The following is a 16970-nucleotide window of genomic DNA, read 5'->3' on the forward strand; positions in this document are numbered from 1 at the left end:
TCTCCCCAACTCCTTTTTGCTCAAGGTTTCTAAAGGTTGGGGATCTCTGATGGAGCAATAGATGGAGCTGTTGATTTAATTTCTTTGGAGAATCCTGTAGGCAAGGCAGGAATGGTGATTCTGAGATGGAATATTCTGCACTCTGCTCTCACACTGCACAGATAAATATTTTCCCTCTAAATTGAATTATACGGTGAGTGCTTTTGTAATTTAAATCTTTATGTCTCCCTTAAAATGAAGTGCCGTATGAGAGAGAGACAGAACCACCGTGTGGTGCATGCCGGCTGAGAGAGATGACAATGTTGCAGTTTATGCATCAGGCGCAGTAGAATGCACTTATAGACATTGATTGTTGAACAAATGTAGCAGGTTTATTAAATGAAGATGTTCCAGAGAGGTTGGGATGGAGACGGTTGTATTGCAGCCAAATGGAAGGGCTTTATTGGACAATGAATCTTCACTTTGCAGTTTATACTGTACGTCTTGAGATTTGTCAGGAGGAAATGTTCCATTACTTTATATGAGATCATGTACATTTGGATAATGTTACTCATATGCCTTTTTTTTGCTGGTCTGCTAGAAATAATGGCTCCTTTTTTTCAGTCCGTTACATTCACACAACCTGGAGCTGGCCCGTTTAGTATTGGGACACTTCTGTAGATTTGGGGAAGGCAGTTCGGAGGCAATGAGGCACATAAAGCTGCCAATGATAAAGACCTTCAGTGTCTTCATGGGCTGACATCCCACCAGCATTGAGAACAAAGGACATCCTTAATAACTGTATCTCACTTTCTCCAGGGAGCAGAAAGTAATATTCCCATATACCAGCTCCAAATATTGACTAGATGTTCTATCAATCATTTAATTAGCAAAGAGTGCACCTCGCTTGCCTTTAATAGCTTCTGATACTTGTACTGTGCAAAGTTTTGTCGGAAATAAAATCTTTGCTAGAGGAGGTATGACTCTTGCTAGACTTAGGAGCATGCTCATTGGATTTCAGGAACAGACTGGGTCCCAGTGCTCATACTCCTGGTCAACAGTCACCACCACAGATGGGCAGAAAGAGCAGGGCCAAACATGGCAGCCATCAACGTCAATACACAGCTCTGCCTTTTCTGGTCAGGTAAAGAGTAGCAGAACCAATTGAGGCTTTAATGCAATTGGAGAAGGGGACCCTATACTTAGAAGATGGGTTCAGTTCTCATCTAACTATAAAGTCCAATTGCATAGCTGTTTTTTTAAGATGCTGCTAGCTAAGGCTTAGGTTGAGTCTCCCATTAATTCAATTACTTAATGAAGACACCAATAAATGAAGGAACCAGTAGCAGAATGGTACTGCCCATCCCTGATCTTAGATGATTACAGTGCTACGCAATATGTTGGTGCTATATAAATACATGTTAATAATATTTGTGTGCCGTTCATCAAAGGGAGCAGTTTTTGGCCTTTAATCGAGCAATGAACACACCTTGTGATTCACTTGGCTTTGACTTGGTTGGCTGGCCTTTTGTTCCTTTCCAGAGTGATGCAGGTTATGAGTCTAGATTGTATATTGTACCCTTCCAATAACTGGCTAATGCCCCCCTATACACAGGAAAACAAGCTTAGGTGGATTCATTAATGTTAAGTACCACATATGCCTATGTAAAGCAATAATTAATAACTCACACATGAAAGCTCCTGACAATGCAGGTATAATGCAAGATGCACCATATAAGCCCAGGATGTCTATTGTTTTTGAACTACAACATCCAACGTTCTCAGCCTTTGGCTGAAGTCACAGCCCTAATGTCCTGTACAATTAATTTTTAACATACTGTACCTGTGTTTAAAGCGATGTTCAGGTAACTGGAAAGTAAATAGGGTGCACCAGGGTACTAGTTTGGGGAGCACTGTGCCAACAAATGTCCTTTTATGGGCTTGGCCTGGACTCGTGCAGAATAGTAATTCTCATACGTCTGGCTGGCAGCTTTGAAGCTCAAGGTACGATGAGCCCCAGAACTAATAACCCAGTGGTGCCTGAAATTCATGTGGGGGTGAGGGTCCCAATGTGATAATTATGGCATTGGCACAGTCATTGCAATACAATGCTGCACACGCTCCTTTGCCCTGGTGATCTGGCTAGGCAGGAACAGTCTTATAATCCTGGCCCAAAGGCTGGGGCAGTATCAAGGTACATTTTGACTTTTTAATATCCATTTTTTTTTTTTAATCACCTCTTTGTTTGTCGCCCTGCACTTTAAGGCCTTGTGTTTGGAGGGTGGGGGAGAAAGGGACCCCTTCTTGCCTTTCCAGCCAGGTGTTCAGAGGCTGGTGGGGGGGGGGGTTGTGGATCAGGAACAGAGGGGCCCTTCATGGTCTTTTTGGCACCTTTATACACATTTATTTTGCACATTTCACTGGATGATTAGAAGCACGTACTTTGGGCTTCAAATAATAAAAAAGATCTGATACTATGCATGTGCCCACCCCTAGTCTGTGCAAAGATATCTGGGTGCTAATGAAACATAACAGCACTGTGCCCCCCCCAACCAAGTGCCATGGGCTGATACCTGTGTTGGCCATGACCTGGAGCAAATGTTATTGAGCACTATGTTTATTGAGTCATTATTATTAATAACGTGTATTTTTAGAGCGCCAACATATTTCGCAGCACTGTCGTTAGTTAAGTCAGGACATAGGAGGGGAGGGGGGCCGGCGGCACACAGCACACTGCACTTTAGGATAGGAACCAATCAGCAGCTAGGCTAAACTGATGGGAACTGAAGCCTCTCTTTGCTTGTGTGACTGCAGGGCTGTGATTGGCTGTCCCCCTTCTACTGTGCTACTGGCAGGGACCGTTAGGACACGCCCATCGCTCATTTGTAACACAGACAGGGACCAGAAAGCTTCTAAGGGGAACTCTAATAAAGGGGCTATTTTTAAAGATAATATTACTTTATGCACAATGTGACACCAACACCACATATTATTCATAATTGCCTACAAAATTAAGGTTTTTTCGTTTATCTTATTAATCTCCTTTAAGACTCAGTGTCAAAACCAGCTCTTTGCCGGATGGTTTTTTTTGTGATTTCCGTGCCACTAGCTGGCAGTAGCGAGCTTTACACGGCTGCCTCCAATTGAGCCTTTTTCAAAAGACGAGTCTGCAAAAATCCCAGAGAAGTGAGTAATTGAGACGTAATAGAACATTATGGCAGGTCAGATAGGAGCAACATGCAAAAGCACTGATTTTCCTGACAGTACAAAGAGAACTCTGTCAACTCAGGGAATGAAGTCGGTGTCAATGAGGGGGTTGAAGTCAGTGCAGCGGGAGAGCAGGAGTCAAGTAAAGGCATGGGCTCTCACCTTGAGGGATGTGCAGCGATGCAGCCGTACACTGTGTGCCAATAAGTCTTTTTACTGTTTTGCGGCAAATTTGGTGCTGGAATCAAAAATGAACGTTCTGTAGTTCTCAGTAGACTATGATTGCTGCATAGGAGGCATAAGGCTGCTGTACAGCTTCTCAGATGCAACCCTCCCCGTTAGAATGGAGTGTCCGGGACCCACCCAAGTTGCAAAACTTTCTGACCCTCTTCTTCCTAAGTGCAGCTTACAGCTCTAGTGCTCCCCATCTCTGAGGCTTTTGCGATGTGCACTGCATAGGGGCAGCAGGCAACTGGTCCAGTCGATTCCAACCAGGGCTCTGTACCCAAGTGGCAGGACCGCCATCAGAAATCACAGGGCCCCATACGACAAAATTTCCTGGGCCCCCTGGGCTGCACCCACCGCAAGCCCCACCTACAGGTCCGCCCACCCCACAGGTCTGCCCCCCACCACACAGTAAAAAAACAAAAAAAATATTGGTGGCTAGGGTTCCCACATGTTAATAAAAAAAGATATTGGTGGTCAGGGCCCCCATAAAAAAACAGTTGTGGCCAGCCCCCCCTCATTAAAAAATATTGGTGGCTAGGACCCCACATGAGAAAAAAAAATTGGTGGCCGAAATTGGTGGCCAGGGTCCCCACCCCACATTATAAGAAAATTGGTGGCCAGGGCCCCTCAAACGTCCATACCTTCCCGAAGTCAGCAGCTCTCAGAAACATGGGGGGCCAGCTAATCAAGTAATCAACTGGCCCCTGATAAAAAAACTGACCCTACTGTGTGTGAATATGGTAGGACCCTTAGAGTGTAAGCTCCACTGGGGCAGGGTTGGCATTATATAAATGAAGATTTTGATCCAGTCTCAGTTCTAGCACTCGCTACAGGCCACACAGGCTGCAGATCTTTGCCCATAAATGAGGTAATGACTTGTCCCTAATTCTCGCAGCTTCGTGTTCCGACACTGGGAACCATTAAAGTCCCTCCCGTGCAGGGCCCACGTGTGACTGATGTGGCGCTGGTTAATCATTGGAAAACAACCAAGTGTGTTGTTGTGTTAAAAGCATGTGTGATGTGACATTGGTGATGTAACTGGGCTTGTGCCTAATTACTAGACTGACGCGCGCCGCGGACTCCCACAGCGCAACCCAATCTATTACATACCTGCCAACAGTGACATAGTCAGGAAATTGGGCCACAATTGCTTTTTGTTTAGCAGAATGAAGTCACTGGCTGGGACTGAGTGCTGATATTGTGTAGATGTAAGGGTACAAAACACATTTTAACTGAACCTACAGTGTAAAATCTTATAGGAAAATAAAATATTCTATAAGCAAGTAAACACCTGGGATACAAACATTCTACCTGATATCCCTCTGTGTATCTTCAGATCCTCTTCTTTCCCAATTTACAGAGCTTTCTGGCGCAGGTGCAGTTGGCGCTAATACCAGACTGGATCCAATTGCACATGCTCCAAGCTCAGTGTTGGTGGCCCCTTAAAGGATAAGTAAACCTTGTGAATGTAAAATTGACGAGAGTGCTATTCTAAGAACTTTTGCAATTTACATTTGTTTATTTATTCTCTTTTCCCCCCCAAGATATTAAGGGAAATATGTACTGTTAAAATGAATGAATTTTGTTACAAATGCGACGCCCGCTGGTCAGTTTCCCACCAGTCTGACCACCAAGTAGTCAAGGAAGTTGTCAGGAGAAAGAAAGAGGCTGCTCTGATGTTCTTCTGCTTAGGAAAGATTTGAGAAAGGTTTCTAGGGAATAGGGGTTTTCTATTAAGGGGGGGTTTAGTTCTCCTTTAAAACCATTAGAAAATGACTTGTCTGTGAATCTTTATGCCTGGAGCAAACAAAAATGTATTTCTAAGACAAATTTCCTTTTTAATTGACGACTTGTAATAATTATCCTCTTTATTCCACATACCAGAGTGTGCTCTGCTTTTCCAGTTTACACAATATTCTGTATTTTATACATAACTGTCCGTCTTCACATCAGTTGTGCATAGGGTTAGTGTTTCAGGTCCAGCTTGTCGTCTTGTGGAAGAACAAGTTCAAAGTTCGGCAGCCTGAGGCTCTGGGTAAATAATTGCATTTTGTTCTAGAAGGTTGGAGATGTTTCATTGATCAATGTCGTCCAACGTTTCCCACGTGGTGGCCATATATTTGAAAACAGCACGGTCAGTATTTGTGCGCAGATTATACGAAAGTCCTACAAGGAAGCCTGTGGAGATCCTGGTTAGGCCGGAGACTATAAAGCTCCTATTGAGGGTCATATTCAGCCTCTAAACTTCTAGATGGACAGCCCTATCCCTTTTGCTCTGACTCTGTACAATGATGGTCATTTCTTTTCTGTTCATAAAGCTTTGCCACTCGGATGCTTTGAAGATTACTCAGCAAGTTGAGTTACTTTAAACTTTTCAATGCTCGATACTGTAGAAAAGATCATGGCCTCATAGACATTTCTCTTGGACCCACCAAACACTGATGCTGCTTTTTGTCACGTCAGTCGGACTGTGAATCCAGTGAGGATATAAAGGCTAATAGCACATAAGCTGGAGAAAAGCACCACCCATGCAGTCTACCATAGACTTATTGTCAACTGTTTGACAGTAACAACTGTGTCTCTGCCAGCAGAGGTAACGCCAGCGTGCCATTGGCCTTAGGGGTCTTAGAGTCTTGTTATTGTTTCCAGCATCTCATTGCATTATCCCACCTAATATATTCAGTCTTGGAAATGTTTTGTTTGTAACTGGTTAAATATCCTTTGATGGTAAAATATTCTTTTCACGTCAAAATGTGGCATAGCATCAAATGCAGACAGGGAGAAGGCAGAGGTAAATCCAGGTAGCGCTCATCGGCTCTTGGATCTATATTCCTAGCAATCTTTACTGTCAGTTGGTTTCCACGTCCTATTGACTTGTGTAGGCTTGGAAATATTGGCTAAAGTCATTTAGAGAAAATGTTGAGTCTCTGGCAGCCATGCATGATCCATAGGATGAATAGTCTGTTTGCTAGGAACTCACTGGTTTCAAACCAGGGACCTGTTGCACTACTCCTCCTGCCTGAGCCACAGGAGCCAGTGCGGCAACTGCCTGCAATATAATATAGTCTATGACACTGCCTCCATCTTCCAGGAATCCGTGCCCTCTACCCAGCTGTGAGCAATTGCTCGTTTAGGGGCTATTTAAGCCTGCATGCCAGACTCCTCAGTGCTGGAATATTGGCCTTCAGCTGACTCCAATTTTTAAAATGAAACCAGCCTGTTGGGTTTATTTCATATTATATGGTTTCCTAGTAGACTTCATGTATGAAAATCAAAATTATGGAAAGATCCATTATACAGAAAACACTGGTTCCCGAGCAATCTGTATAACATACCTGCATTAATATCCCTCAGTCATGAAAGACCCCACTCCTGAATTAATGAGACTAGACTGAAGACAAGGTGAGATGACTTGAAAGGGATTATTGTAACTGGACTGTTTTTGTCCATCAACTTTTCTTAAGTGACTTGGCAAAGTTTGCAGATCTAATGGGCTCCTAGACCCTGGCAGAGAACCTGATATCTAGGGCCCCTCTCGCACAAATTAAAGGTAGACATTCTAGGGGGCATTTATTGATATTGCAGAAGAAAAACCCACTATACGCACAATAAAAAAATTACCTTTACCATTTGACACTTTGGTAAGTTTTTTGTCATGAAAAACTTTTCAAAATCACATCAGCTTTGCATTTGTAGCCTTTAAATTTAGATTTAATTATTCTTCTTATTATGACTTCAGACTTATGCGGCACTGATGGCTTACAATTAAAAGCAACAGGCTTGGCATACAAATGATGCTTACAGAGAAGCTCTGACATTTGTTCAGCAAGAACTCAATTTTCTGTCTAAAAATATATCCCACTGTATAAATTTGGGCTTGAGTCACACTTGTGTATGTCTCAGAATACAGAATCTGAATTCTGTTTGATCTGAAAGAGAGTAGGTGGATATCAGGTAGAAGGAATGTTTCTGTGTGTTTATATAATATGTGAGGCCAGGGGACAACTACCCAGGAGGTCAACTCTACCTGGGACCTGAGTGCGTGTTTTGGCCAAAAACATATCTGATCTGCATGAGTTAAGAACATTGCAGTAATAAAGCAGTAATTATTCTATTTCACTGAAATATATAGCTGGAAAAACTTACCAGATGTTAGGAAATCTGCCTCTTACTCTGTAATAGTTTAAGATATCTGTATCTTTGTGTTTCTTAAGATAACCATTAAAAGAACTGATTGGTTTTATTTTGCTTATTATTAGGTACTTCCGGCAATAATTAATCGAGTCAAAGAAAATGTTCTCAGCAAAACCAGAAAACTGGGTGACGTTCGATGATGAAAATCTGTTCCAACCGACCCCAAAGTCTTCGCATTTCCCCCAGGGGAATCATTACATGCCTAAAGCCAGTGGGCTTAAACTGAATCTGTACAATAAGTCCTACGAAAGTGCTTCAGCTTCTAACCCCACCACTCCCAATACATCGCCAGTAATTGATTTCTTTATGAGTCCAAGTCCTCCAGGGAACACACCTCTTTGTACACCTAATAGAGATAATTCAGGCACCCCCTCCACACCAACATCAGGGTCTTTTATACTGTACCCTAATGCTGACGTTTCAAGGATTTCCTCTTATTCGTACATGGACTCACCAATAGTATCAACCAACATTCCACTGTTGACAAATTCTGCTTTACCAATATTACCCAGCCCAATCAAGGCAAGTACTCCCAAATACCCATGTAATAATTATTTAGCAAGTCAGTCTGGACCTGCTCATACCGAATGCCCTCAAATCAGATGTGCCTTTTCAAGCCAATTTTGGAATAACGAGGCCCCCATTGGGGTTTCTACATCTGACAATGAGATAAATAGAAAGGAAACGTGCAACAATCATCAGAAAAGTCTAAATCAGCTTTCTTTTAGTTACGTCTGTGAAAAACTTCAACACTTAAAGACGGAAGATCCACCTGATGATCCGAAACATCCAACTGCTTGTTTAAAGACTGATAGCCCCTCATTTATTCCGAACAGTCTTTTCAGAAATGAAAGAAAAGATGGGTGGCAATTCATGTTAAGAATTCCTGAAAAAAAGAACATGATGTCTTCTAGGCAGTGGGGACCCATATATTTAACGGTTCTACCTGGGGGGATTTTGCAAATGTATTATGAGAAGGGCCTTGACAAACCATTCAAAGAATTCCAGCTTGGGCAGTTTTGCAGGCTGTCGGAGCCAAAGGTGGAGAACTTCAGTGTTTCAGACAAAATCCACACTGTTAAAATAGAGCATGTTACTTACACTGAGAAAAGGAAATATCACCCAAAACTTGAAGTCTTTCATGAAGCAGAAGTTGAGCAGATGCTAAAACTGGGAACAACCGATTACCTGGACCTGAAAGATTTCATTACAGCAGTAGAAGAGGAGCTAATGAACCTCCCACCGACGACAAAGCAGAAGAAGACTTACGAAGAACCAGAAATGATTGTTGAACTGGTGGACAATTTTTGGGGCAGGATCAACAAAGAAGGAAAAACTACAGAAACCTCTGTTATTTGCCGCTTGCACTGCCTTTGCTTCATTAACAACAGTACAGAGTGCTTCTTAACACTGAATGATGCTGAACTTCAGAATGTCTGTAGGGATTATTTTGATAAGGACAGTGATAAAAGGCTAATAGCCATAACGAACTATCATTTCCACAAGTGTGTTAAAGCACATGAATTCCAGACATCGAGGGTCCTTAAATTTATCCCAGTTGACGCCTGCCGTTTTGAGCTCATGCGCTTTAAGACTTCTTTCAGTGGGGAAGAACTTCCATTTTCAGTGAAGACCTCAGCGGTAGTACAGGGAGCCTATGTGGAGCTCCAGGCTTTCCTGAACATGTCTCCAAGTTTTACCGACAGTTCAGTCAAATATTGTGAGAACATTGCAATACACTTTCCAGTTCCTGCAACATGGATGAAAGCACTTTGGACGGTTAGTCTACAGAGGCAGCGGTCCTTAAAAACCAAGATGAACAGAAGGACTTGCCTTGGATCAACCTACGAAATAGAATCCGAGCCAGTAATACAAGTAACTGTTGGAACAGCAAAGTATGAAAAATCCTTCAAGGCTGTTGTGTGGAAGATTGACCGACTTCCAGATAAAAACAGTAAATATACATTTGTTCTATCTAGTTTAACAATCTTTGCTATGTATAGAGTACAGTAAGTCTGTTACTTTTAAAGTGTTAATGACCAGAATAGTCAATTAGAACCTGTCAAGCCTTTTTCTTTCCTTAAAGGAGAACTAAACCCCCCAATAAGAAAAGCCCCATCTATTACCATAGATAGTCCCGGCTCCCGCCCCCACATAGGGCATTATTCCAGAAAGTGTCCCTGAATATCATGCTCACTTATATATGCAAAGCAGCGCAGCAGAGCTAATGGGCGCCATCTTCGGATCCTCTTTCCTTCGGCAATATAAGGAACTTTTGTGCCAAATACCCCCATGTTGGCGATCCCTTACAGAAGAAGACCAAAGATCAGGAATATGGCGCCCATGAGCTCCACTGTGCTACTGCGTAAATAAGTGAGCATAATATTCAGGGATACTTTTTGGAATAAGGGAGAAAGCAGGGACTATGTAAGGTAGTGGATGGGGTTTTTCTTATTGGGGGGTTTAGTTCTTGTTTAACCCAACCCACTTACAGTAGTTACCACTTAATTTCAGGGCAGCAAATTAGGACTGTCTGACCTGTATAAGGGCTCTTACACATGAGCGTTTATTTCTGCCCTCCCCTGCATTGCGCTTTCTTCTGTTCAGCCGCAGGGGAGCGCAGGAGTAGACGCACTCAATTATAGTGAAGGGGGCTGTACTCACACAGACGCATGTAAGCGCCAAACGCAGGTGGGACGCAGCATTTTGCATTTACACCTGCGTTCATCGCATACATGTGTCTGTGTGAGTACAGCCCCCTTCACAATAATTGAGTGCGTCTACTCCTGCGCTCCCCTGCGGCTGTACAGAAGAAAGCGCAATGCAGGGGAGCGCAGACAAAACCGCCCGTTTAAGAGCCCTAAGGACATTAAGAGGGTGTATATTCCCATGCTTAGACTATATATGCCTCTAGACTAGAGGTACAAGTATTTACTCTGGTTATTAAATAGGTATATTTGCACCTGAAAGATAAATGGCAGCATGGGGGTATCCAATTACACAGCCTTCAATTGCACTTCATCCAAGAGCTGCAACATTATGTGCTCAGTAACGGGTGTTAAGCAGAGGCCTCTCTTGTAACTGAGCAGGCTCTGCCTCGCACCTCATAATTAAAGATAATTGACAGATTGGCACATGGCACTCACATACATGTAACTGATGCGTTAAAGGTGCTCCTGTAAAGGTACAGTGAATATATTTGCCCTGTACCTGGTTATATTTATAAAGCTAAATAAGAGTGTGCAATCAGATTTGCAAATTTTTTTCACACTGCGAATGTCTATAAGAGCTTCTTAGATATGGCAAAAAACGCAAATTGTGAATATTTATGCGCACACTCTGCGTTTGAATTACGCCACAACTTAGGTAGAGAAAACATTCCCAAAACAGTTTTGCAAATTGCAAATTTAAGTTGCTGTCAACGCTATTTTCGTGCACAACTTCCTCGCACAATGCGAATTCGCAAAAACCGGAAAGATGGGCACAGCAGTGCAATATTTTAGTGTTCAGGAATACGCTTGGGCAAAACAACCATTTGCGAATAAATATGCACTGCGCAAACTTTATAAATGACCCCATTGTGTTTTGCGTTGCTATTCAACTGTATGTTGTGTTTTAGCACACAATGCTTATTATTTCTTGCCTTGCTGTTTCCAAAATGTTTAATAGTCAGTGCTAGACTTTTTAGAAAACACCAAAGCTCTGTAGCCGCACACATTAGCCACGTGCCGCTGATTTATCCATCCCATTACACAGCAAGACAAGTGTTAATTGATTTCATTCTTCCCTGTGGGAGCGGACGCCTGACCCGAAGGCAGAACAAATGCTCTTGATCAGTCCTTAGTGCATTCAGCTTTGATGTTGGCTCCTGTGGGTAGTGAGCGCAATGCATACACCTTTAAAAAAATGTAAGCCGTGTCTGTTGGCTGGAATCTTTGCTGCTGCCCGCCCCCATCAGATGTTTTGTGTTACTGTAGGCTAAATGGGAATGTTTGTGGGAACACACCTGATGAGGGACTGTAGGGAGTTCCGCACACTCTATGCCCCTAATGGTGGCCATTTTAACTCACCAGCTTTTGTTCAATTACATGTTCCAGCACGGTTGACCCTGCTTGTTAGTGATGGAAGCACACAGGGTCCAGAATTACCTTTAAAGTAGAAACAAAGTGTAAATCAATGGGTTTGCCACATTGTTAGGTGTCCCCATTCATTTTAATAACTTACCTAATACCCCAGCCAGAGTTCCTTTTGCTGAAAACTGCACCAGCCCAGGGTACAACTGTAGGAGCACCATGCCGCCATCTTTTCTTCTTTCTAAAGGTGGCCATACATGGGCAGATTTAAGCTGCTGGTTTTGGGTGTTTTAGACGGAGTGAATGGGGCCTTCCAACCGATATCTGCCCAAAAATCGATGCCAAGGTAGGCGTTAACTAGCCTCGATCACAGGTTCGGCGCCTATTCCAATCATTGTCATCCTGATATTGCCTTGTCTTTGGTGGGCACATCGGGGGAAAGAGCCACTCGTTTGGCGAGATCTTATATGGCCACCTTAACACTTTGCATCATAATTCCTTTTGTTCTACTTTAAATAGGAATGCAAATGAAATTGCAATGTGCAGAGCTGGGAGGCAGGCGTGAACCCCCTTTCGGTTTATTGGAAGCCCTATATGGGCACATACTGTATCATGCACAACATATCTGGCCAGTACCAAAACAAATCTGAACCATAACCAGAATCAAAAAGTGATTTCTTTAAGAATGGATAAAATTTGCACTTCAACCTTTTTATGAAATCTACGTAAATCCTTCAAAACAATAGCTGGATTGGGTGCAACACCTTGGGGCACATCATACCAACATTATCATTTTAAGGGTTTGTGAAACCACGGTTAAACTCTGTTTCTCAAAAAATCACAAATGCCATAAAAATTATTAAAAGATCCAATTATAAAAAGTACGACTAACAACCTAAAAAACACGAAAACCTCTGAAAATGTGAGTTTTTCGGACAATTACTAGTGAAAAAAAATCAGAAAACCTCTAAAAGTCCAATAATAAGATGAGTGCAGCTCCCACTGACTTCTATAGGACCCTGACAGCTTTTACCTGGTGAATTACAGTTTTTTTTAGTTTTTACACTTAATGAGGTCCAAATTTTCGCTTCAGAAAGATTCGCCATACTTTGCGCAACTTCGTCAGATGTTAATTTGCTATAACGACGCATATTCATCAAAACGCAAAAATTCGTATAGGCAAAGGAACGCTGGCGAAAATTCATCAGTGTAAAAGTTTCTTATCAAATTTTCTCTAGCGTTACTTTCTTCCTAGCAAAACTTTGTTGACATACTTACGCTTACATCAGTATAATATGGTGCTACTTAAAGGTCATATGTTTATATTTATTTGTAATTGTTGGTGCAAATGCTTGAAGTCACCACTTATTATTACAAATGTCCAAGGAAGCAAAATAAAGACAAAAGAGATTCTCGAATGCCCTAGACATGAGCCCACCCTAAAACAAGTGTGGCATGCCCCAAAAATGGTTAAAAAAGTGTAAATAACAGATATTTACCAGTTACAAGTTTTAAACATAATCCCACATTAAAAACACCAGCGTTTTTTTCTGACTATTTTTAAATACAGGATATGATGTCACAAAATAATGCTGAGCATTAGTGATGGGCGAATTTGGGGCGTTTCCCAAAACAGCGAAAAATTTGCGAAACGGCTGGCGAAAATGCACCGGCGTGCATTTTTTTTTGACGCGACACTAGAAATGTACCTGACCCAGTTAAAGGAGAACTAAAGCTTAACTAAAGAAGTGGCTAGAAATGTTGTACATGATGTTTGGGGTTTCTGTACCAGCCCAAGGCAACCACTTTAGCAGGGAAGATCTGTGTCTCCAAAGATGCCCCAGTAGTTCCCCATCTTCTTTTCTGCTGATTCACTGCACATGCTCTGTGCTGCTGTCACTTACTGAACTTAGGGATTCACTCACAATATACAGTACATATAGAATAGAAATGTCACAGTATATATATAAGGCTAATTAGTAATTAATACAGATAATTACTACATGGCAGCACAGAAACCAGTGCAATTAGCATCAGAATTTAATTATCAGCCTTGTAGCATCAGCTTATATTACAGACAAACCTCATTTTCTGCTGGATAATTAGTAACGACCCCTAAGCTTAACTTCTCAACAGCTGCTCAGAGCCCACTGAGCATGTGAGTGTCACAGACACTTTCCAAGATGGTGACCCCCCTGTGATAAGTGTTAAGTCCTGGATCATTGCTGCTATTGACACGCTGAAACTTTAGGTTGGTGCAATAAGTTCAGTATTTTAAATATGGCATTTTAACTACAGTCAATTTTAAGGTTTAGTTCTCCTTTAAGAAGCGTTAGTCAGGTGGGACCCTGTAACAGGGAGCTCTGGGGATGGGGGTAAGTTGGGATGTGTCATGCAAACATTGCTGTGATCTCCTGAATGACTCTGTTAAAGTTAATTGTAATATGAACACCCCCTTTAATGTATAGTCAAGGCTTTCTCTATAGCCCTGTGACACTTCAAGTGTTTTCTTAAAGGTCACGATCAGCCGCACAGTCTGTCTTGTAAACTGGAGCTGGGGTCAGACCAGGAGATCCCTCACGACTGGAAACCATACGCAGAGGTGCGTTTTGTCATGCCTGCTGCGACCGCCTCCGGGGCCGAGGTGAAATCCGTGGGAATAGAGAGCGACGTGCAGCCGCACAAACACATCATGCGGAAAGCTTGCTACAACTTGCAGGTAGGAATTTCTTTTGGCATGTTGTGTGCTGTAATATTTGCCAATAACACGGACACTGGTTCACTGGCGGCCACTCCAATGAATTTGCGGCACGTCCATCATACTGGAAACGATATCATTTAACGAAGTCATTTATCACGTTAGAGATTCTTTTTCCATCAATGTTTCAGTAATATGTGAGAAACAGGTATGTCCTTCAAAACTCTTAACACGGTATAGTTCTTTATCATTCAGTTGTCAAGAGAAAGAAAGAGGCTGCTGATGTTCTTCTGCTTAGGAAAGATGTGAGAAAGGTTTCTAATTTTTTTCCTAAGCAGAATAACATCAGCCTCTTTCTTTCTCATGACAACTTCCTTGACTACTTGGTGGTCAGACTGGTCAGAAACTGACCAGCAGGTGGCACTGTTGTAACAAAATTCATTCATATTAACAGTACATATTTCCCTTAATATCTTGGAATAAAAAGAAAATAAATAATGAATGTAAATTGCAAAAGTTCTTAGAATAGCACTCTCATCAATTTTACATTCACTTATTTTAAAGGTTTACTTATCCTTTAAGGGTTGGGTTTCATGAGATACTACGTGACCTGACTGAATCCAGACCCTTGACTATGGCATAAACATATAGACAAGTATAGCCCAGGTACCTTTATCCCAACTTGTTTACAGTTTAAAACAATTAAATGTTTACTTTGTATTATTGAACTGCGTTAGATGAATAAAATGAATTGAAAGTGTTGTGATTAGCTATTTGGTAGCCCCTATGTGGACTTCAAGTCTACAGTCTACTCCCTTTGGCAGTACACCTGGTTTTTATGTCTAAAACTTGTCTTCAAACAAGGTAGTCAAAAATAAGCAACTTCTTTGAGTCCACTGGGAGCAACATCCAAGGGGTCGGAGAGCAGCAACATGTTGCTCATGAGCCACTGGTTGGGGATCACTGACCTAAAGAATTGGTTCCAAAATCATTGGCTGTTCCCCCTGGGAGGTGAATAAAACAGTGATAAGTGAGGCTCAGCCTAAAGGCCAGTTAAAGGGCATGTAAAGTCTTAAATAGAATAAGGCTAGAAATGCTGTATTTTGTATACTAAATATAAACATGAACTTACTGCACCACAAGCCTAATCAAACAAATCATTTATGCTTTCAAAGTCGGCCACAGTGGGTCACCATCTTGTAACTTTGTTAAACATCTTTGCAAGACCAAGACTGTGCACATGCTCAGTGTGGTCTGGGCTGCTTAGGGATCGTCATAAACAAAGCTGCTTGAGTTCTGCATGGCTGGGAAGTAAGGCGAGGGCTCCCCTGCTGTTCATAAGTATGATTGTTTCCCTGCTCTGCAGTTAGGGACCATCTGACAATTCCTATCCACAGCAGTAAATGAAGGGAGAATTCCACTGCATACAGTCAGGTTTCTTATAAAAATGGTACACATTTTTTAATTAAAGTATATTGGAGATAGGTTTCTTTTTCATTAAAAAAAGTATAAATGGGATTTTATTTTTTTGCCTTTACATGCCCTTTAAGGTGCTTACGTCCTCTCCAAGATACACCTGAAAGCTTAGCTAGAAGGACAGTTGTGATTTGGGTTGTAAGGGTATTTGCTGCCCCGGATATTTTTGGAACTATGGCTGATGTATTCCTATATCTATAACCCTGTATTTACTAAAGGGAGCCGTGATTAAAGGAAGAACCTCAAAGTGGAGCTTGAACTGAAAGAAAACCCAACAGCTGCTGATCTAAGGGTAAATAAACATCTGGAAGAAGCAGCTTTTCTAAGAATACATTTATCAATTATTTGATTAATAGTGTAAAGAAAATTGGGGGAGAAATAAAGCTGAGGGAGCTCAGGCAGAAACGCAGGGGATAAAAATACTCTTGCAGGACACAAAAAAATAATGAAGACAACAGCCTGGTAAAATAAAAAGTAACTGTGGGAGAGCAGGAGAAACACTGCTCCGTTTATACTGCGCCAGCAATAAACTTGCTTCAGTCATCGTATTTTTTTTGAACGATGATATTCTACAAAAGTGCTTACGCCTGACTCTCTGCAAACTGTTTATCTGCTTCCTGAAAAGACATTTAACGGTTTAGGTTCATTGAAATTTTCTTCCTCGTTATCTTGGTGGGTCTCTGGGGAACTTGCGGCTTGCTAGCTCTTGTTAAAGGGATTCTGTCATGATTTTATGGTGGCGTTTTTATTTCTAAATGACACTGTTTCCATTGCAAATAATTCACTCGACCATTTAAAATGTTATTCTGCTTGGGTGCTATTCTCATGTTTACCACTAGATGGGGAACCTTAAGCAATGCCAACAATTCCTTCAGCAGAGGTATAGCTGTAGAAATCAAGAAATCAGTTGGATGACTGGTGAAACGCCTTCAAGAAAAACACAGCAAGTCCAGTTGATTTGACTTATTTCTACAGATATACCATGACCTGGGTGAATGTGAATCTTCACAAACCTTCAGCAGAGGGTGTCAGGTTAGCTTCTATCTGGTTAGCTGCCCATTGTTCTGTTGATCGGCTGCAGAGGGGGGTAGTTCAGCAGTAAAGAGTGACTGAAG

At 41.9% G+C, this 16970-nt stretch overlaps 1 protein-coding gene across 1 annotated transcript in view; it reads left to right on the forward strand.

Annotated features, from left to right (window-relative positions):
- The window catches only part of ston1.S (stonin 1 S homeolog), a 29557-nt gene that overhangs the window by 10622 nt on the left and 1965 nt on the right, over positions 1-16970 (forward strand). Inside the window, exons 2-3 of the mRNA XM_018265050.2 lie at positions 7674-9562; positions 14198-14400. Coding sequence (XP_018120539.1) covers positions 7708-9562; positions 14198-14400 — 2058 coding nt within the window. The 5' untranslated portion in view covers positions 7674-7707. The remainder of the gene's footprint in view (positions 1-7673; positions 9563-14197; positions 14401-16970) is intronic.

The sequence above is a fragment of the Xenopus laevis genome, chromosome 5S, assembly GCF_017654675.1.
Source record: "Xenopus laevis strain J_2021 chromosome 5S, Xenopus_laevis_v10.1, whole genome shotgun sequence".
NCBI lineage: Eukaryota > Metazoa > Chordata > Amphibia > Anura > Pipidae > Xenopus > Xenopus laevis.